This window comes from Trachurus japonicus, chromosome 20 (assembly GCF_045865225.1).
Source record: "Trachurus japonicus isolate A0001 chromosome 20, Traja_1.0".
In the NCBI taxonomy this organism is placed as follows: domain Eukaryota; kingdom Metazoa; phylum Chordata; class Actinopteri; order Carangiformes; family Carangidae; genus Trachurus; species Trachurus japonicus.
The window spans coordinates 8,092,866-8,114,369 of record NC_140926.1 but is presented as its reverse complement, the minus strand read 5'-3'; the positions used below and the strand labels follow the sequence as shown (position 1 = coordinate 8,114,369).

Sequence of the window (21,504 nt, the reverse complement as noted above, 5' to 3'; positions counted from 1 at the left end):
GTATTTTGTTTTTTATGCCACTTTCTAACTAAAATTTAAATTTGTTCTGAATGAGATGATGTTCAAATCTGTGTACTTCATCATTGTCATGTTCATCAGCATTATATTCTGCAGTCTGAACAAAACAAAACAAAAATCAACCCATCTGCTACTCAGTGACTTACCTTTCTCTCCGTGTCTCTCTTTTTTGTCTCTTTGCAAATGGATTTTGATTAAGGTCATTTCACCGAATTCTCATTATTTCTTTTTTTACAACCCATTAGTTTTCTCAAAATTAAACTGAAAGGTTGTTTTTGCCCTGGAAAAGAACATCAGTAGTCCTTTTGTAGTCTCTCTTCTGACTTCATTTAGTTTGTCACTGATAAAATGAGAGGGAGGGAAAAAAAAAAAAGTCTGAACCGGAGTATCACACTGAGCCATGGAGACAAAACGAACGAATAACCGTACTATTATACACGGTTGTAGCTCTAATCTGAACTCATTTACTGATAGAAAATTCCTGGTTCACTCATGACTGACGACTTCATCTCTGCCTTTTCAGTTTGTTCAGAATTCATGCACAATTGCATGAGTCAAACCTACAATTCAGATAATGACAAAATAAAACAAGTTGTGATGGTAAAAAAAAAACAACAAAAAAAACAACAACATTGTGTCTCTTGTTTTGAGTGATGCTCTAATTTTCCTTCACAACATTAAAAAATCTGATCAAATTCACTTTCACCTGCTGCAAAACTTCAGAAAGTTCATTTTCAGTTCACTTCAATCCGTCTCCTCATCAACAGGAACAATAGTTTTCTCCCTCGTGAGTGAGCTGGATTCTGTGAGAGATGATCAAACAGAGATACATGAAAGAAAGCAGTTTAAGAATTTAAAAGAGCTCTTTGTTTAATAATAACGCACTCTGCAGGATGCTACTGTACCTGTGCCGCCCTGTGCAAGGTCACCATCTCCCCCTGCTGGAGAGACAACACCTGGACTGGAGCTCACTGCCAAACAATGTGCAGTGGACCATACTCACCATACTTGACTAATGTAAAGTCTCAATTCTATAGATAACTGCATTGAAATATGCAGCACACACACACACACACACACACACACACACACATACACACACTGCAGATTGAGATGAGACTGTTAAAAGTAACTTAGAAATGACAGAGCATTGCTCCAGTGTTTTGTACAGTAGCCAGCTGGATTTATTTGTATTCTGGTCCAGACCTCTGTAACAATTCGAGGTCTGGCATAAGAAGCTCATAAGGGAGGAAGGAGGTTCAGTGCAGTGCAGCTCAGTTTTGGGGTGGGTTATTGATTTTTAAAGATGAATGTTTCCTGGGAGCGAAAAAAAAAAATTGAACATTGTCTAAGGGACTGTGTACAAATTATTTTTGGGCATGAACAGTAAAAAGGTGAAGAGTTTTGTGTTTTTACACAGGGGAGAGTTTTTCCTCATCCTTTATTTATCCCAGCCTTTCTTCACAACGTATTGCACTAATAATTCAAACTCTCCATGGTTCATACATTGGGCACACAGCACTTCTTTATCTTGTTTTTATTCACTTGTAGATTGTGTGAATGAAATATAGGCTACAGTGCATTTTGAATTTGCATACATATTTAAACATGTAAAATAAAATCACGCTTGTAAAAGTATATGAAGCCTTTTAGACAGTTAAAGCAGAAGTAAGTGGTCCGGTCGTTTTGGCTAATGCTGCGTCCAGGCAGGCTTTTGAAATCGTAAATTACAGCTTCAAGTCACAACTTACGACTTTGTAGCGTTCCAGGCAACCCACTCGTGTTTTTCCGACCTGTTTTACCGGTGAAAGTCACTATAACGGCCACTCGTAACTTCCGACCGGTGAACTCGTACCAGATCAAACTGGTACCACTTCACGGTCGGAAAAATACGAGTTTCCTTGAACGCACCATAACAGTCCTCGTCCCTACGTCGCCACATTCACGGCGTTCCTTGGCTGCACACACAGCCCTGCATGCCGTTCTCTCTCCTCATTGGATAAAAACTGTAGGATACGATAAATGTTTTCTCTTCGGCTCAGAGCAGAGCAGAGGGACTGACAGACCCGTGTTTCAGTCCAAACACTCTATGTAAGTGATTGCTGTCGGAAGATATAACTATTTAAGACTTATATTAACACAAATATATCACTTACTTCTGCTTTAATATTGACATGTTGATTGACAGATTGAAAAATGTGTGTTCACAGATTGTATGCTAACACATATCTGTCTATATATTTGCTAAAGTGGTTCCTTTAGGTTAAATTTTAGAAAACTTTATTGTCCCACCAAGGCAGGAAATTCATCTTTGGTCTCACTTACATAGGAAAAACACAGACGCTTGCACCTAACACCTATTTTGGCTAGTTAACGTTATTTTGAAATGGACTGTGTTGCCATGTTTAAAGAGAAATTCTCAAGTATAACGTGAATAACCGTGGTGAGGGACTTGCAAAATAAAGTGCAGCATAAAATCCTAATAACCTTGCAACTTCGAGGAACACATGGAAAACACATTGGTTCCTCCGCTGTCAGATGATGTATGTAAACATCAGAGCTCACGCCTCTCACTCACTGCACATTTTCTTCAATTGTCCAAGTGTCTCCACCACTTCAACATCAAACGGAGCTTCATTGAATGTAACGTAGGCTTCACACAGCCGTCGTGTACACACACACACACACACACACACACACACACAGGGGCCACAGCCTGAGGAAAGTGGAGGCAGACTTCCTGCCAGCCGCCATCACACCCCCTCACACTGCAGTGTGCCGATCCCATTTAGCTGTAGCCTGCAGCCCCCTTTTCCATCCAAACTTCACATTTCAACACCAGACTGGTTTGCTCATTTAGAGAACCAACGGCGAGCACAAGGAGAGAAAGAAAAGCCCCCCTGAAACTATAATGAGTTGACATCTGCAGAGGTTAGACGAATGGAAAAGTCAATAATGACCCTCTGGACCAGCAGGAGAAAAGCATCCCTGTGATGTGGAATCAAACTTTTGATCATTGAAGGCAACTGCCAATGTCCAGGCTTTAAAATGCTCTTTAAAAAAACAAAAAAGGAGTCAAAGTTTTTACCTAAAAGTTCCAGTTTTTTAATAAATAAGAAAAAATCTATAAATGATTGAAGTTCTAGAAAATATCTAAGATTCCTGCTAATTAAGTTTTATCATTGTTGAAATAAACAATCTATGGTCATAAGTTATGTGTCGGAAGCTCAGTACAGTTACTGTAATGTAGTTGGTGATGGTCGGCCTTCATCTCACCCAGAGGTAGTGGACACATTGACCAGCAGAGGACAGACTTGTCCCATATGGACGATGCCTGTGGGGACGTTTGTTGTATCCGTTGGTGTTGGTGCTAATTTGTCTTAAATATTACATCTAGATGCAGTTTAGTGTTATTATGACCCCACTGGAAAACAAAAAGGCTGCAGTTGAAAAAGATGTCTGTGAAGGAGAGCTTCCAGGACTCAGAAATTGTTTCCTAGAGGTGCTCTTTGGGACGAATAGATGATAGTGGAAAAGAATCTCCAAGGCACCAAGACAGTCTCCTTTACAGTTAAAAAGCTTTTATTTCTATGGCTTAGTCATGTTTAACCTTAAAAACTCCTACGCGTTCCGGCGTACAAGCCTTCGTCAGGGAGTAAAACAGTACTTGTACTATTTATAAATTAATATTTCTCTGTTGAATGGAGTAAACATACAGTCACTGAGTCATTGTGCATGAGACGATGCAGGTTTTCATTCATGCTTACTACAGTATATACACATGTGTTAACATTGATTTCCATGTGCTGTAGTCTCCTCCTCCTCCTCTTCCTCTCACTTCTACCTGTTTTTATATTTACCTGAGGCGTTCAGGATCTGGTCCAACGCTGCATCTCAGAGCCTCCTTTTCCTCACAAACATGCCCGACTTGATTTAAATTGTCTGCATCCATTTTAGAGGGGGAGAGAAAAACAATTTAGCAGGAACATGTGCAAGACTGGAGGGCAAAGCAAGCTGAAGAACTCACCAAGGCCGTGCACGACAGAGGAGCTGTATCACTCAGACAAAACATTGTCAGGCATTCATAATTCAGCAAAGTATTTTTGCCGACTCATGTCGTAGGTTTAATGCATCTAGTATATAACAGGTCAACGAAGGTTCACACAAACACAGAGATTGTTTCACTGCAATAATCACCTTGATATTAGAAACTAGATTTCATGTGATAGTTCAGATAAAACCAGTACCTTTCACCTTTTTTGTGATTGGATGAACAGAAAGGACAGTGGAGATATACTGTAGTCTTGAGATGTGTGTTTGTAGCCTATTGATCAGCTGTCGGCTCTGTAAACATCTCAAGTCCAGTTCTTGATTATAGATCTTACATCTTCATTTGCTGCAAGTGAAAACCTGAAAAGAGCATAAATATTGCATCAAGCAGCAAGTTTAATGAGGTGTTAGCCTCTGACGATGTTCATTAAACTGTAAACAAGAGCTACACAGTCTATTGGTAAACATCCAGGGCTGAAGGTAAAAAAAAGAAAAAGAAATGAAAGAAAAAAGAAACAGTGCATGGGCACAGAGGTAAAACCAACACAGATGTTCTCACTGGAAGAATATGAGGTGATCCAGAGTTTTACGATGATGGTTTATAAGAAGTCATAAAATAGAAACTCTCAAAATATATGGATGTGTCAGAGACAGTGGGTTCATAAGATAATACACTGTCATACTGCTCAGGCTCTTAAACTGCACTCTGTAGCTTAAAATCAAGCAAACTGTGTCTTTAACCTTCACACATGTGGAGCACAGTTTGACCCCGAAGATATTTTGGTGCTGGGTTCAGCCCTGGTGGGTTCGTCTTCTGCTGACACAACGAAGCGCAGCAGCTGAAGACGAAGGCGGTTCGAGTCATAACTCTCAAGCTGGCATGTGGATGTGGTGGAGCACATCCTATATAGAGGATGATATTTTTGTTTTATGTATGTATTTAGTATGAAATGCATCATCTGTTTCTGCACTTATACCTAATGAAAAAAAAACTAGGTTGGCTCCTCTGTTGTTTCTGTTATTGGCTGCTCCTGCAGTGTTGTACCTTCTTCCTCTGGAGATTTTTGGCTGCTTCAGTTTCAGGTTTTCATCAAGTGCTTCTTTCTCTCTCTGTCTCTTTCTTTCCTCTCCACAGATACCTCAGCAAACTGAAGAACAAAATGAAAGACAGAGCAGCAGAGAGGAGGAAGCAGGGAAGAGAGGCAGAGCATGTGCAGGGTTTCTGGAAGTGCCTCTAGTGAATCTGTGTCCCAGCACTATCTCAGCTGAGGAAGGAGTGTGAGAGAGAGAGTGTGTGCGTGTGTGTTTGAGAGGGAGAGAGAGAGGAGGGAGAGAAGGAGGCTGGGAAGAATACGGGGTCAGTCCGGGGATTGTCCTCGAAAGGAGAGGAGCCACTTCTGCCTGTGTGTGAGGAATGAGTGTGTGTGTGTCGTGTTGTGTTCGCTTTTTACAGATTTTTAACATAATTTTTCATCCTTGTTCACAGAGGACGCAACTAAACTAATCATCCACTACAGCCATGAGCCGGGCCACCTTCTTCGAGGTAAGTCTGCAGTCAGTAGTTAACTTTTAATCATCAGGTTTAACATGTCGGATGACAGAGTCTGACAAGGCCTCACTTCAGCAGGAGACTCGTTGTCATGGACAAGCAGAATTAGATCATTTATTAATAAGGTTGCATTGGTAATTCATTTATTTTTCCATGTTTTGATGATTTTCTCTCGTCGAAACTTTTTTGTTTCTTTGCAAAGAGGCCACTGCCCTGTCAACAAGGACAAGTGTGTTAGTGGAAAAACTGTCAGGCTAACACACCACCTCTCTTATTCTGAGGTCAACACATCAAAATCAAGTCAGTGTCAGTGTCTCAAGTTGGAGTCTCATGGTGCATTAGAGAGAATTATGACTTGGTGAACTTCAGCAACACAGAAGAAGTTATGAGTATTTAAAGTCCAGGTCTACGTGTCAGAGTAAAAACTTAACAAACTCATCAGTTACGAAGGGTGCAAACATCTTTTATGTCCTGGGACAGATTGAGTCTACTGGGGCAGAGTGTACTGGGACAGTTGTGTGCACTGTGGGGCAGATGTTTGTGGAGAATTTGGGGCTGACTGTAATTTTGCATCAAGCAAATAGGACATTGAGTGCTTAAGTGGTTCACTTCACCTTGATTCAAAGGAAATTCTGTCCACGGTGAGACAAAGGTAAGCTATAAGTGGCTTCAAGTGTAGTTAAAGTAATGTAATCCTGCAGTTAAACATCAGAGTTGTTCAGTTGATATCCATAACTTAAGTTGTTAAAGAAAAACAACAAAATGCACCAGCTGTCATGTCCAAGGTTCATTTGACTCACGAGCACGTACAGTACTGCTCATGTTCAGTGTGACCTGTGCTGTCAGCAGTGCCCTGTATACCCAGGAGAGGGAAAAGAAGGGAGGGGGGGGGCATCTGATAATCAGATTTACAAGGACACAACACAACACAAATGAGCGTGCATCACTTTACGACACACGGGCCTAATGACGCCCTCGATGCTCCTCAACAACGTGTGGATGCATCATCGTGTGTCCTGAGAATGCAGCTGTGCAGGTGAGCAGATGGAGAGGAAATGAACCAGCTCCCAGGATGCACCTCCACTGAGTCACAGCAAACAGTGCCAGGATGAGATGTTCTTTTGACAAGTGTGTTGTGGGGAGTTTTCACTGCGGATCTCACTGTATTGTTTTATTTGTGGTATGAAAAATAACAGGAATTCAAACTCAGTTTCTTGTTTGGAGATGTATCTGAAGCTCATGATAATTTGATAACTTACATCTGGACACAAAACTATTAAATCACTCCAATCTTTCATTTTTTGCAATGCAAACAAAAGATATCAAACAAGCAGAGCTCTCTTTCGCTTTCATCCTCATTCCCTCTTTCTCAGCTGTGCACTCAGCAAATCTTTAGGTATCCATTAGCCGGTTATTACACTGTCCAGTAAGAGAGCCAATTTAGCCCGGACAGCTCTGCTGAGCAGCACAGTATGGAGTGCTTTCAGGGCAAATTGTGCGCCGCCGCCCGCCATCCTCCTTGCATATGCTGTACATCACCACTGACATGCTCTAATTAAGATGAAAAAGAAGTGTGCAAGAGAGCAGCAGGACAACACCGCTGCTCTCTCTTTCAACCAGACTCTGCTCTTCAGATTGAGATTATTGCACTTGACCAGCAGCTTTGAGGAGACTGTCGGCCGTGCTAAGTCAAGATTCTTACATTTTATTCTTTCAAGGAAACTCATTGTGAATCTGAATGTGCACACACTTCATTCATTCAGGTAAATGAATGGAGCTTGGACACACAACAGATTTCTATTACAATATCCATCCATCCATTTAGGGTTGCAGCCAGGGAGCTGGAGACACAGGAGTACATCACAGAGACAAACAACCTCTTTCTATATATTATAGGTTTAATATAATATTTGTGTCAATAATTGGATTTAAACTGAAGGGTCGAAAAGTATTTTGAATTTACACATGTTCTGTCATGTGAACAGGGTTTAGTGAGGTTGATAAAGTGCTAATTAGTTTTTAGAGAAATCCAATTACAAGAATTAAGAGAGAATAGAGATAATATAGAGTAATATTCTGTGACTGAGGTATGAATGAAGTTGACTTCTTATCAAATGTACATCCTAGTAAAGTAGTAAAGAGTAAGTAAAGACGTTGACAATATATATATATATATTTTAATCTAACACTGATTTCATATTAACAATGCATATAAGATAATATTGTGATGGCAGTTATTTGTCATTGTACATCTTTTGTTTATTACTGTAAATTCATCCGGTTGGATTTCCTCAGGCCAACTTAGTGTAAACACTTTTACACAGTTCACCCTGAATCTTCAGTCCCTTAAGCCTCTTAATCTCTTTCTATAATGTGTTTACAGACGACTTTAATTCTTTGTAAAAGTGGCACAGTTTGTGTTTCCTTCAGGTGGAGGTCCTGGATGCCAAGACAAGTCAGCAGCTTTGTTTTTTAGATAAGGTGAGATGACTATGTCTGAGGATTTTTTAAAGATTTAAGGCTGAGGCTTAAATAAACATGAACCAATTTGGTTCGTAGTAATCAGACATTTAGTATCTTTGAAATCTATGTGATTCCCTCTGAAACTTTAAATTAAGTTTGAACGAATGTTTGGCTGCACAGCTTTGTATGATTAAGTTTTTAATCATACTGTTTAATTACACTGTGATTTTTTATTCCACTCAGGTGGAGCCTTGCTCAACAATAGGAGACATCAAGAGCCTTTTTCACAAATCATGTAAGTGTTTGTTGAACCTGAAAGTTAATCTTCTTTGCGGTGATTTATTAATCTGCCAGCCTTTATGTTTTATCTTGAACCCTGACAGCAAAATAAAAATGTCACATATACTAAGCCTTCAAAAAGGATTTACACATTTAGCTCATTAGCCAAGACATCCATTTACTTTGTATCATCTGTTGCACATTTACTGGCAAAATAAATCATCTTACAGTAAGTCACGGTGCATCCCCTCACCCCGAGAGATGTCCTGTCATAAGACATTTCTTGTTTACTCCTCTGAAGTCTGCAGTGCTCTGGTGGATGTCTGGTCAGAGATGTTACCAAATGTTTGCCAAGCCCGAGGCCGTCAGCATCCATCAGTCCAGCAGAGCTCCACGTTATTCCATTGTGATCAATTATTATTGGGCCTGAGGCCAGTAGCCTATGTGTGTGTGCAGTGCCAGGTCTCTTCAACTCTATCTGTGTGTGTGTATGTGTGTGTGTGTGTGTGTGTGTGTGTATGTGTGTGTGTGTTCTCTACAAAGATCCTCACTGGTATCCAGCAAGACAAGCCCTGAAGCTCGATCCCAGTAAGTAGCCATGCTGAAATTATTTATGTTTTTCATAAACAACATTTAAAGCCGCACCAAACTGGATGGTAACTATGCACTAATAGAAACTGGACATTGTTAATCACAGAAAGCCGAGCTCCTCTGATGCGATGTGATGTGGGTGAACAGCAGTGATCTATTTCAGTGCATCCAGACTGTGAGTGATAGAAAAGAAAAGGCGATGCTCAGCTGTGGGGCTGATTGAACTCAATTTATTTTCTAATCTTTAAGCTTTGACCTGCTCCACCAAAAGAGAGAAATCTGAGCTTCTGTTACAGCCTCAGAAAAAAGCCAGAAGTTAAAGGGATAGTAGCATTTTTTTAAAGTGGGGTTGTATGATCTACAAATAGCCCCTAAGTACTTTAATTGCAGTAGCAGACTCTCTGCACTCCTCCCGTTAGCAACGCCAGCCCATAGCCCTGCCCAGAGATTTACAACATACTGTACATTGTTGTGAATGGACCCAAAGAAACGGCCTATTTTCGCGGCCTAAAAGAGGTTTTACCTGAAAAAAAAAATACACAGTTCCATTGTCCGCTATAATATAATTTTTTCCAGCCCCTCAAAGTGCAGGAAAAACACCGTTTTTATTTGGACCTAACCAACTGCTGATCGGCGGGCGCTAACCCTGGGGAGGGATACGTGAGTTGGTTAGGTCCAAATAAAAACTGCATTTTTCCTGCACTTTGAAGGGCTGGAAAAAATTATATTATAGCGAACAATGGAACTGTGTATTTTTTTTTCACATAAAACCTCTTTTAGGCCGTGAAAATAGGCCGTTTCTTTGGGTCCATTCACAACAATGTATGTTGTAAATCTCTGGGCAGGGCTATGGGCTGGCGTTGCTAACGGGAGGAGTGCAGAGAGTCTGCTACTGCAATTAAAGTACTTAGGGGCTATTTGTAGATCATACAACCCCACTTTAAAAAAATGCTACTATCCCTTTAAAGACGGATATGAGTCCTGGACTTTATGTGAATTCTGTGGTGCATTTATTGTCACCATAAAAGGTTTTTTTCTGCCATTATTAAAGAGGTTTTTGGATACTGTATACAGCAACAATTTGGCATGCCATGTGGTCAAGAGCTGACTGACTGACAACCATTGGTCAAGCTACCTTCACATGACTGAATTGATGCTTCTCTATTGGTTGAGAAGATTTGGTGCAACAAACGGTCTTTACCACCTGTAGCGTTGCAGTTTTTGCTAAATTTAGATGCTGTTTCAAAACCTAAAACAAGAACAATGCATATTTTTCATGATAAATTAATTCTTAATAAGATAGAAAGGTGGAAAAAATTTAATAAATAAATCACTGAATTACTCACACCGCAAAAAAGAGCAGGAGAGTGAACTGCTAACAGTTAACTGCTAAGCAAAAGACATTGTAAACAACTGAAACATTAGTAACTTGAAATGAAACAATGTTCCTCACTTTCTCAAGTTTGCACGTTGACTACTGCCAGTCCAGACACGTAGCAAGACTTAGCCTGGTCGTGTTAACACAGAAGCAAAGAGCTTGTTGTGAAGTATCAGCCCTCATCAGTCAGTGGGTAACCTGAGGTAAAATCATGCATCAGTCTGTTTGAAGTGAAAATTATAAGAGATGATCATCTTAGCTTTGATTGTGTATCGAGTCCTCTCCACAGAAGGCTGTGTGATAATTGAACTTCACATATTGAGAAATGTACAGTCTTCTTCCCCGCAGGCGGCTGTTTTATCATTGGACGTTGATGCAAATTGGAGTCTACACACATGTTGAGAGGGGAGATGCATCTCCAGAAAAGCCACAGGAAAATTATAAAGGAGCGTTTAAAAAAAAAAAAAAAAAGAAGAGAAAAAGTTTTCACAAGTCAAATATTAACCCTGGAAAAGTAGAAAATCCAGACGTCAGCAACGGGTGAATTTAATTAAATCACTTCCATTATAATAACATTGTAATGACCTTCACTCTGGAGGAGAACGAACACCATAAATAGCTCCTCAGATTTACACCGAGCAGCGATCACTGTCTGTTCTGTCTTTGTGCGCACCATGAAAGAGAGACTATTTAATGAGCGTTGTCTCTTTTCCACTTGTTCTTCTCACATATATTAAAACAGGGAAAAGCAAATGCAACACATAAGAAAAGACCTACAAGGCCTGATGGCGAAGCAGGGTTTGTGTCTGGAGTGGACTATACAAGGTCTCTGTTGTTGCAAGAAAAAAAAAAAAAAGCACAGAGCAGAGAGATTTGGTTTGAAGCTATCTGGGCCAGTTTCCCCCGAGGATATTCAAAAAATTTCATCCAATTAGTACAGAATCTTATCTTTGGCTGCAGGTACAGAGAGCGTGAGGTGAAAAACTGATCAGACGTTTATTATAAACACGCTCAAACACCAAGCTAAACCATTACACAGCCAGTATACTGTCAATATGACTTTCCTTAAAGGGATAGTTCAACATTTTGGCAAATTGGCCCATTGCCATAATCCCTTAGGAGTAGGTTAGGAGCAGAGCCGCGAGCTGCTCAGCGCTACGCTACAGAGGCTAATGGGATTTCTTGGTTTCCCTCATCAAATACACAATCCAACAACTCCAAAACGCTCTGGTGGACAAGATGTGACTTGCACATTCACCACGCTATGAGATAATAACAGAACGTTACCAGACAGAGTTGTTTTAGAGGTAAATACAGAGAATGCTTGCCGAAAAACTGGAACAGGAACGCGCATCAGCGGTTTTGCATGAATTAACCCTGAAAACAACTCTGTCTGGTAGGGTTCTGTTATTATCTCATAGTGTGGTGAATGTGCAGGTCACAACTTGTCCACCAGAGCGTTTTGAAGTTGTTGGATTGTGTATTTGATGAGTTTGATGAGGGAAACCAAGAAATCCCATGAGCCTCCATAGCGTAGCTCTGAGCAGCTCACGGCTCTGCTCCACCGCTCTAAAAATAGCTTGCACCGGTAAATAAAGGTAACGAACCTACTGCTAAAACTATAGGAATTATGGCAATGGGCCAATTTGCCAAAACGTTGATCTATCCCTTTAACTTTGGGCAGCTGGATATTCTAGAAATGTAATTGTTGCATAATATGACTAATAAAGCTGAATGTGTATTATGTTTCTTCTTTCAGAGGGGAAACTTCTCAGAGATGATGAAATCTTACAGAATCTACCTGTTGGCACCACTGCCACCATGTACTTCAGAGACCTTGGTCCACAGTTGGGTTGGACCATGGTGAGATCAGCACGCACTATTTTTACATGATAAGGGATTCTCAATTAGTTTCCTATTCCTACTTCTGATGTCTATGTTTGAACAGAGTGACATTAGGAGGTGTTTTCTCTTGTTTCTCAGGTGTTTCTGTCCGAGTACATGGGACCTCTCCTCACCTACCTCCTCTTCTATTTTCGAGTACCGTACATTTACTCACACGAATATGCCTTTACCTCCAGTCCCCATCCCGTTGTCACGTAAGTGAGTCAACACCAGCACAGTTTATGACGTGATATTTAGCTTTAACTCGATGATTGATTATTCATTGATGTTTCTGATCAATTATTTATAGTGGTTTAATCAGCTTTGTAACAACTATGGTGCAAAAGTGTTTGAAAAATTGAAAATTAGATATAGATATTATCTGATGTCAGTGGATCATCTATATTAGGGGTTTTTAAATAATACATGTAACTTTTTCTTTCCATCATACATAATCAAAACTCAGTTGTTCTTGATATTCTAGTGTTGCATCTAGTTGCGTATGTGTTTGTTGTTGTTATCTTCTGTTTACTGCACTTTTCTTTGCTGAATCCCAAAAGTTCTGTATCTGCAAGTGTCACAATTTGGCCGAAAGGAATGATTAAAGTTTGATCTGTTTTTCGAATCTCAAATCTGAAACAAAAAAGTGTGATTGAGATGTGCATGACAAAAACAAGACTTGTCACACACTCAGCCATTCACTTGTATGTACTTTGTATTTCTGAACTCCTCAGACTTGCCTGTGCCTGTCACACCTTCCACTATATGAAGAGGTTGATAGAGACGATCTTTGTCCATCGCTTCTCTCACGGGACGATGCCTCTCAGGATAATAGTCAGGGTGAGGACATGACATGACAACCTTGAGGACTATATATATGCATATATAATGTATATAGAATAATGTGTGTATTGTATATGGAATTTCTTTCTGTTCATTCATCTGTTTCTTTATCTTCTCAGAATTGTGCCTATTACTGGGGTTTCTCAGCTTGGTTGGCCTACTATATCAACCACCCTCTTTACACACCTCCATGTGAGTTCACTCACACACACACACACACACACACACACACACACACACACACACACACACACACACACACACACACACACACACACACACACACACACACACACACTATATATATTCTGCAGTTTATCATAGCCAGACGATCTCTCTCTCTCTCTCTCTCCACAGCATATGGAGACCTACAAGTCAGCTATGCACTAATCATATTTGTGGTGCGTACTACACTCACTACTTATGATAAATTCATGTGCTCATGCTTCATGTCACACACTGTCGCAGTGTAAAAGAGGTGAAATACATATTTCTGCTCCAGATGTGCGAGCTGGGAAACTTCTCCATCCATTTGACTCTGAATAATCGCAGAGGAGACGGTGAGTTGTTGAGATGGTGATCATGTCGTCTAGTTTTGCATGTTAACACTAATGATCCACCATATGGTGATAATGAGGTTGTTTCATCAGTATGAGAAATGCTACATAAACCCTCATTTAAGTGTTATATTGAATCAATTAGTCGGTTTTTTCCCCACACAAACCCATTTCTCAGGACCCAGGGGGAGGAGGTACCCGATTCCCACTAAAAACCCCTTCACGTGGCTCTTTTTCTTTGTATCCTGTCCAAATTATACATATGAGGTAATAGGAAGCATTTAAAGTGAATTATCATATTATTAAATATCATCCATACTTGTGCATTGACCTGTGTCTGCCTGTATTTAACGTATATGAATGCAGGTTGGAGCTTGGCTGAGCTTTTCCATCATGACGCAGTGTCTTCCAGGTGAGTACAGTACATTACTCTACACTACATACACAAATATCATGTTCTCCTGTGTTATGTTATTTTTTCTTCTTCCAGTGGCGTTGTACACCTTACTGGGCTTCATCCAGATGACCATCTGGGCCAGAGGGAAGCACAGAGCGTACAGCAGGGAGTTCAAGGACTACCCCAGCCTGAGGATGGCCATCGTCCCCCTTGTTCTCTGATCGGGGGCTGAAACTGGGCCGTCGTATACGTTCACTCTTCACAAGTGTGTCATGAAACAAAGAAGCTGCTACTGCTGAGCCCAGCACTATGCATTCTGCGTGGGAATGAAAGCAATAATATTATGGCATTGTACTGGCGCATTACTGGGAAATCAATTGGTTTTAGTGTCGATTTGGCATTGAGACATTGAGGTTAGATACTATACATCTTCATCGCTGTTGCATCTTCTAACGCTGTGTTAACAACGGCTACACATAATAATTCATTATTATTAATAATTGAGGTATCTGAACGCTTACAATATCAAAGTTTTCAGGATAAGTGAGAGGAATAAAACATACTCTCATGCTGAAGTGCCTGTGGCAACAAACTATCAAATTAAAAATGTCATGGCGCCCAACATCTCTTTGAAGCTCTCAGGAGGAATGACGACGAAGCAGACAATTAATTATACTAATATTATGCCTCTCCAGTGTATATTTCCAATTGTTTTCTTCAGAGAAAAGGCAATTGTGCTGTGGAGGAGTATAATCTGTCGTTTATGTACAGAGGGCTCGATAACTGCTGTGATTCTCGAGCCTTTACTGTCAATCTCAGGTTTTTATTAAAATCAAAAAAATGTTTTCTATTAAAGTGAATGTAAGGTATCTGAAGTCAAACGGTGTGTCTGAATAAAAGTCCATATCCTATGGAAAAAAAATCAACTTTATTCAACATGATGCTCCTTTTAAAAAAAAACAAAACATCACCTTTATGACATTGAGTCATTCTCCTCTAACGACACCAGGTGCTGGTGCAATGCGGACAATTAAGCAAAGTCGCACATGTACGTACATCACGCAGCGCAAAGATTAAACAACAACATTAGTGGCGTAAAAATATAAAATGACATACATGTGATCTTCATAGCAGCAAAAGGATTTTGTAGAAATTTTGAGCTATATTGCACTAGGAGATTTTTTTTTTCCAGCCGATTTATCAGAGAACTTGGTCAAACTTCTGCTGCTTCATATAAAGCTGCATTAATAAAGTGCTATAGCTAATGCTTCTCTGAGTGCTCATTTCACATATCTAAAGAAGGCAGATACGATAATCTTACTTGGCATCTGAAGCAAAAAAAAAACAAAAAAACAACAACCACACAGGACCTATGCTTTCTTTAGAGTGCACGTCAAGCTCCCAGTCTGAACTTTTTTTTCCTTTTTTTTTTAAACATTTCCCCACTCAGAGTCATGGTCCTTGTCATATATCTACTGTTTCATTTAGCTTGCAAGGCCGAAAAGGTGAGGAGGAGGTGAAAGATGTAGCAGGCACACAAATGCTCCACACTTTACAAACTAGAGCGTGTGCTGTGTTTCTCCTGAAAGACACATCACATTTGTCCTTCCTTGACTCTCAGCGTCCCCACCTGATTATGCACCGGTTTGTTTGTCTTAGTGAAATTCAAAGCACCGACTCTCTTCCAGGTTTAAGTTGTTCACTTCCCCACTGACTTGATGGGTTTGGTGTCGATGGTGTCGATGTATCGCTGCGCCCCTGCAGCTTTTGGATGCAGCACGATGGCGTCATCCTCTCGTGACTGTTGCTTGGCGAAATTCACAAACACCTGCAGGGTGAAAATGAAAGATGTAGAAAAAAAAGACTTATTTAAAGCAGCAGGTTGACAAAAAGGAGAGAAGAACGTAACTTTTAAAAAAAGAAGTCAAATATACTGCACCCGTGTTGGGCCTTTCTTGGCTCATTTACCTGGTCCAGAGTGGTCTGAGACACGGAGTAGTCCTCTACGTTGAGCTTCTCTTTGTTGGCCAGGACCATCTGAAAGATCCTGGCCAGGGAGGAGGAGGAGATCTTGTACTGCAGAGTGTTGTAGTGTTTCTCTCTCTGGATGCAGCCGGGGAACGTGTTCTCCATGAACGCCTCGGCGGGGTTCAGGTCCGGGGGGCAGCCGGGTTTTGCCGCCCTGATCTTCATGGTCACCACGTAGCCGTCACCAAATCTACACAGAAACAAAATATCAGCAACAGATTGTTGGGCTCACTGCAACATGAGAACATTTAATATATTTATCAGTAATGTGGGACAAAGGAAAAAGACCAACTTGTATTTGAGATGTTGAATGGTTCCCAAACACTTGAAGGATCCATTAACCATGATGGCCAAACGGGTGCACAGTGCCTCACACTCCTCCATACTGTGAAGATGAAAATATAAGAATTAAGTTCTGTACTTTATTTAACTCAAAGTAGCAACACATTAAATGGATAGTTCAACATTTTGGCAAATTGGCACATTGCCGTGATCCCTATAGTTTTAGAACGATCATGGGATTTCTTGGTTTCACTCATCAAACTCATCAAATACACAATCCAACAACTCCAAAACGCTCTCGTGGACAAGTTGTGACCTGCACATTCACCACGCTATGAGATAGTAACTGAACGTTACGAGACAGAGTTGTTTTAGAGGTAAATACAGAGACTGCTTGCTGAAAAACTGCCCCCGATGGGAACGTGCATCAGAGGTTTTGCATGAATTTACGTCGAGTTTGATGAGGAAAACCAAGATATCCCATTAGCCTCCGTAGCGTAGCTCTGAGCAGCTTGCGGCTCTGCTCCGCCGTTCTAAAAATAGCTTGCACCGACAATTAAAGGTAACAAACATCTTTTACCAGCTAAATGCACTGAAAGCATTGAAAGTATGAGTAATCCCTCAACATTATTGTGAACCTGTTGTTAATGTTAATGTGAACGTGTGAGCAGCACCGCTGGCTCGTACCTGTGTGAGGTGAGAACCACGGCTCGTTTGTCCTGAATGACGCTCATAATGGAGTTCCAGAGGAAGCGTCTGGAGAGAGGGTCCATGCCTGTGGTGGGCTCGTCCTGACGTACACAAAGAGTAACAACAAACACATAAAGATGCTTGTGTGAATTGTGAATCACAATCCTTTGCCCAGAGCTGTCGGTAGTGTCGGCCTCACCAGCAGCACCAGAGCGGGGCAGCCGATCATGGCGATGGCTGTCGACAGCTTCCTCCTGTTGCCTCCACTGTAGGTCCCTGCACTCTGACCTGCGTACTCCGACAGACCCAGCTTGTGGATGGCCCACTCTGCAACCTGAGCATGAGGAGGAGCGTGACGGACTTGTGTTACAACTTGGGGGAGAAAAAAAACCTTAAACTTCAGTAAAATGAAGCTGTGGCCTTGCTACAGGAATAGATTTGGCAGATCAAAATGACACTTTGTAGCTTCCAGTTACACAGGGCTCCACTTAATTGCCAAGCTGTTTGTTGATATTACTTGGCTCTCCAAACAAGTGTGTAATTGGTAAAGGAGGAATAAGCTGTTCAAATGTTTGTATAGAGTTAATGTCTTCAGTTTTGCCATTTTTAGTGTAACTTCCAGAGGAGGTGCCCAGATGAGGATTGTGTTCAAAACATCAAGTACATGTCTTGTCATTTTTCTCATTTTTCACACTTCTAAGCTCCTGCTCACCCTGCCGATCTCAGACTCCGGGACTCCACGGAGGCGGGCGTACATGTGTAGATGTTCTCTGCCCGTCAGCAACTCATCTATGGCGTCGAACTGTGGGCAATATCCCATGTTCTGGTGAACGTCCAGGATGTTGGTCAAAATGCTGCCAGGACAAGTAAGCAGTGAAGAAATCATCAATATTTCAACACAAATAGTTATGTTGTTTAGTTGTATCACAGATGTGTTGTATGCATTAGCCATATTGGTTGCTACTTAATAATAAAAACATTGCGTGACCAACCTGTGACCGGAAACTGAGGCCTCTCCTGAGGTGACGTCGATGTCTCCTGTCAACATCTTGAACGTGGTGGTCTTGCCTGCTCCGTTCACCCCCAGGAGACCAAAACACTGCAACGGATAAGACATAATAATAAAAACATGATCAATAGACCATAATGTGACCGTAATATTTCCCTCTGTGCTGCAAATTGTATTGGTTTGACTGCACCAACCTCTCCAGGTGCGACGCCAACACAGATTCGGTCGACTGCAGGGATGATTGTTCCTGTGTACGTCTAACGGAGAAAAAGGAGAAGATAATCATATCATATCAGGAAAACACATGGAATTATATAAATATTAATATTTTTTATTTTGCCAATCCTCCAAAGAGAAAACTGTCTCACTTTGGACAGGTCTCTTATGCGTAGAATATCATTTGTTTTCCCACTGCGGTAGATATGCTCCCTCTCTTCAGCCACATCTGCATCCTCTTCTAAAATATTAGGCTTCGGGCAATCTGATATCCTGCCGAGGGAAAACCATCATATTTTAAATCATTTTGAGTTTATCTACATCTTATTACACACACATCGTACATTTCACTACAACTAGTGAAGTTGGTGGTTTAACTCAAACTCACCAGTGATTGAGGAAGAATCGATACTGGAAGAGTATGTTGAGGATGAAATAGACAAATCCTTCGATGGCCATGCAGAACAGGTTCTTCCCAATAAAGTCCCAGTGGTACGGGTCTGGACTGTACTCCTCACCTGAACAAACAACATTACACATTGTTATTGATATTTAACTCCTCAAGCGGATGTTTTCCCTTAAAATGTGGGAGTTTGTTACATTGAAATACATTGAATAAATTTCATTTAAGTCTGTGATGTGTATAAAAAATGTCATATTATAGGCATAATGTATGTCTGAAAATACTTTCCCAGTTTGGAAAGATAGACACATCACACACACAAACATATAGAGCTCTTAGTATACAGTAGCATGGTATTTATATGATAGATCCCCTTGTAGGTGCCATATATCATTCTTTATATAGGGACATATAGATTTCTTTGGACTGAAGAGTCTTGACAATAAATACACAATAAATAGCTTACATATGTATTTCAAAGTTTCAAAACAGGTCAATGAAGAGTTTGTCACAGAGCATTTGCTGCTTGCAGAGAGTCTCACAGCTCTGCAGCTGACCTTAGTGTTGATGGTGCATGTAAGGTGTCAGATTTCTGACGCAGGCAATGACCCAACATTCGTTCAGAGTGATGACATTGTGGATGACAGTCGGAGGCTTTTGTTGCTGCCGTTTGCCTGCAGGGATGTCTAAGTCTGTGTGTTTGTGACTTTACCAAAGCGAGCGTAGATGTCAGTCACCGCCTGGTTCATGGCCATGTCGATGAGCCCTCGTCCCAGACAGTAATGAGGGAAGATGAGCAGGAAGGTCTTTAACACCTGATTGAACTTGTACAGAGCCTAGAAAACAAATCGGACACATGAGAACGAGGATGAGACGGGAGATACTATGTGGATGGATGAGAAGAATTAAAACAAAAAAGGAGGAGCAGCCTGGTCTCACTGTGGTTCCCTCGAAAAGGTCAAGGATGAAGGTGATGGCGCTGCTGTTGATACCGATGAAGAGGTTGATACATGACAGAGAGACGTAGGCTGTGCTCGGTACGCTGAATATGTAGGACATGGGGTACATCATGGGTGTCACAGACCAACTGGGACAGCGAGAGAGAAAGAGAGAAATAGAGACATAGAGAGAGACATACCAACACCATAAGATACAAGTGCAGCAATAATAGAACTGGCAAAGATAATTTAAAAAAGAAAGGAAAATTAGAGCAAAATAAGAATGTGAAAGAAGGCTTTACATAACATCCAAGTAAAAACAGTACATAAATGGGTGAGTTTAATCCATTGCTGATAGTTTGACTGTCCCAGTTACTCAGCCGGGTGTGTCCAGTGAGAATGAGCTGTGGCGTAAACCTGACCCACAGAAGTGTAACAACGATCTGGTGGTGACAGTAGCTCACACTCAGACTCAAAGAGGGCTTCTGAAAATCAACTCATATGTCTCTAAATGCTGGAGTTGAAAGCAGGTATTACTTTAAAAAAATACACCACTAATAATGTATCTTTTTCAGTATTCTGTATTATACAATTCATGTCCCATAGCAAGCTTAAGTGGTAATAAGTACACACTATTAAGCATTGGTTAAGCAATAATAAATACTGAATTCTTCATTTATAATGCACGAATACTCATCATTGATAAGCACTAACTGTATTTATAAACTACATACAAATAAGTAAAACATTTTTAACTGTGTTTATAAACTACATACTAATGAGTATTCATGGGTTATAAATGATGAATTCAGTATTCAGTACCTAATGCTTAATAGTGTATACTTATTATAAAGTGTGAATTGTATAATACTGAATACTGAATAAGATCAATTATTAATGGTGTATTTTTTAAAGTACCGTAATACCCACTTTCAACCTGTCCCAATGTAGCAGTGTTAAACAGATTTTGCTTATTTTGTTTCTCTAATCTTGGCAGTTCCTTACCCATAAAGCATGAGCAGGGCAATGAGAGGCTCGAGGTTGGTTGGTGAGGTGTAGCACTTCTTATCGAAAAAGATGAAAATCTGCACCACCATCGCTGCACTGATGGAGTAATTCACCTGGAGAAAGATGACAAGTCATGGAAAAATACCAGCGTTAACAACCAGGCAAAATAAATTAAACTACAGCTATAACATGAACATTTCAGAGAGGCTTGAGGGGGGCTCAGTGTGTGTACCATGTCCCAGAGGAAATTGGCCATCCAGTAGACCATCGGGCTGACGCCACTGACGAACTGCAGGTGTTTGGCCTGTGTGACCCTCTCCTGGATGAGGTAGAGGACGAAGCTGGCCGGGACAAAGGACATGGCGAAGATGACGCAGATGGCCACGACTGCATCCACCGAGGTCGTCAGGCTGCGGGGGGAAGGACACAGAAATGACTGAGCTTCATGGAGACACTGTCACCGGAAAATATATTACTCAGCCGTGACCTCCTGATCACCAAGTCTTTCTTTTTTCATGCAAAAAAAAACTCACACAGTGATCTCAGTGAGCTGCCCTTTGGTGAGGTTCAGCGGGTGGTTGATAGCTGTGATCCCATATTCATCCAGATTAGCTCCTTTGGCCAGGTTTGCACGGAGAATGGCGTTGTTGGCCACGTTCATGAAAGATACCATAGCGTGCCAGCCCTTGTTGTTGTACCATACCTGTGGAAGGACAGTGAAGGATATACTGACCACTGCTTATGTATGATATAAATAATAAAGTGGTGTAAACATGAAGCTTTTATCCGGCCTCACCTTGACATTGTTGTGAGTCTCCATGTACCTGAGGAACGTCCCCATGTCCTTCAGCGTTTGCTCAGAGTATTTGCCCTGTGAAACAAATCCCAGAAGAGCAAAGTGGTGAACACACAGAAACCAAG

General features: G+C 40.9%; 2 protein-coding genes across 4 annotated transcripts in view; one reads left to right on the top strand and one right to left on the bottom strand.

Moving 5' to 3' along the window:
• The first annotated feature begins 5,397 nt into the window (after positions 1–5,397).
• On the top strand, positions 5,398–14,427 carry tecrl2a (trans-2,3-enoyl-CoA reductase-like 2a). 2 transcript variants are annotated; one of them, XM_085763413.1, is made up of 14 exons: positions 5,398–5,425; positions 5,555–5,611; positions 8,048–8,098; positions 8,324–8,375; positions 8,903–8,947; positions 12,088–12,191; positions 12,312–12,427; positions 12,947–13,052; positions 13,175–13,247; positions 13,413–13,456; positions 13,558–13,615; positions 13,791–13,879; positions 13,979–14,024; positions 14,103–14,427. In XM_085763413.1, the coding sequence occupies exons 2-14, from the start codon at positions 5,588–5,590 to the stop codon at positions 14,228–14,230; spliced, it is 936 nt and encodes a 311-aa protein (XP_085619539.1). In that variant the 5' UTR covers positions 5,398–5,425; positions 5,555–5,587; the 3' UTR covers positions 14,231–14,427. The 2 variants fall into 2 exon arrangements, with proteins under 2 accessions (XP_085619539.1, XP_085619538.1); XM_085763412.1 differs by having other exon boundaries at positions 5,423–5,611.
• An 86-nt stretch (positions 14,428–14,513) lies between these two features.
• The window catches only part of abca4a (ATP-binding cassette, sub-family A (ABC1), member 4a), a 32,446-nt gene continuing 25,455 nt past the window's right edge, over positions 14,514–21,504 (bottom strand). Inside the window, exons 36-51 of one of the 2 annotated variants that reach the window (XM_085763410.1) lie at positions 21,380–21,454; positions 21,117–21,286; positions 20,816–20,993; positions 20,581–20,696; positions 19,577–19,724; positions 19,350–19,473; positions 18,623–18,752; positions 18,387–18,507; positions 18,213–18,275; positions 18,002–18,108; positions 17,722–17,863; positions 17,209–17,343; positions 17,007–17,110; positions 16,330–16,422; positions 15,978–16,227; positions 14,514–15,837 (exon numbers count right to left, since the gene is read on the bottom strand). In XM_085763410.1, coding sequence (XP_085619536.1) covers positions 15,709–15,837; positions 15,978–16,227; positions 16,330–16,422; positions 17,007–17,110; positions 17,209–17,343; positions 17,722–17,863; positions 18,002–18,108; positions 18,213–18,275; positions 18,387–18,507; positions 18,623–18,752; positions 19,350–19,473; positions 19,577–19,724; positions 20,581–20,696; positions 20,816–20,993; positions 21,117–21,286; positions 21,380–21,454 — 2,085 coding nt within the window. In that variant the 3' untranslated portion in view covers positions 14,514–15,708. The remainder of the gene's footprint in view (positions 15,838–15,977; positions 16,228–16,329; positions 16,423–17,006; positions 17,111–17,208; positions 17,344–17,721; positions 17,864–18,001; positions 18,109–18,212; positions 18,276–18,386; positions 18,508–18,622; positions 18,753–19,349; positions 19,474–19,576; positions 19,725–20,580; positions 20,697–20,815; positions 20,994–21,116; positions 21,287–21,379; positions 21,455–21,504) is intronic. The other variant, XM_085763411.1, reaches the window with a different exon arrangement.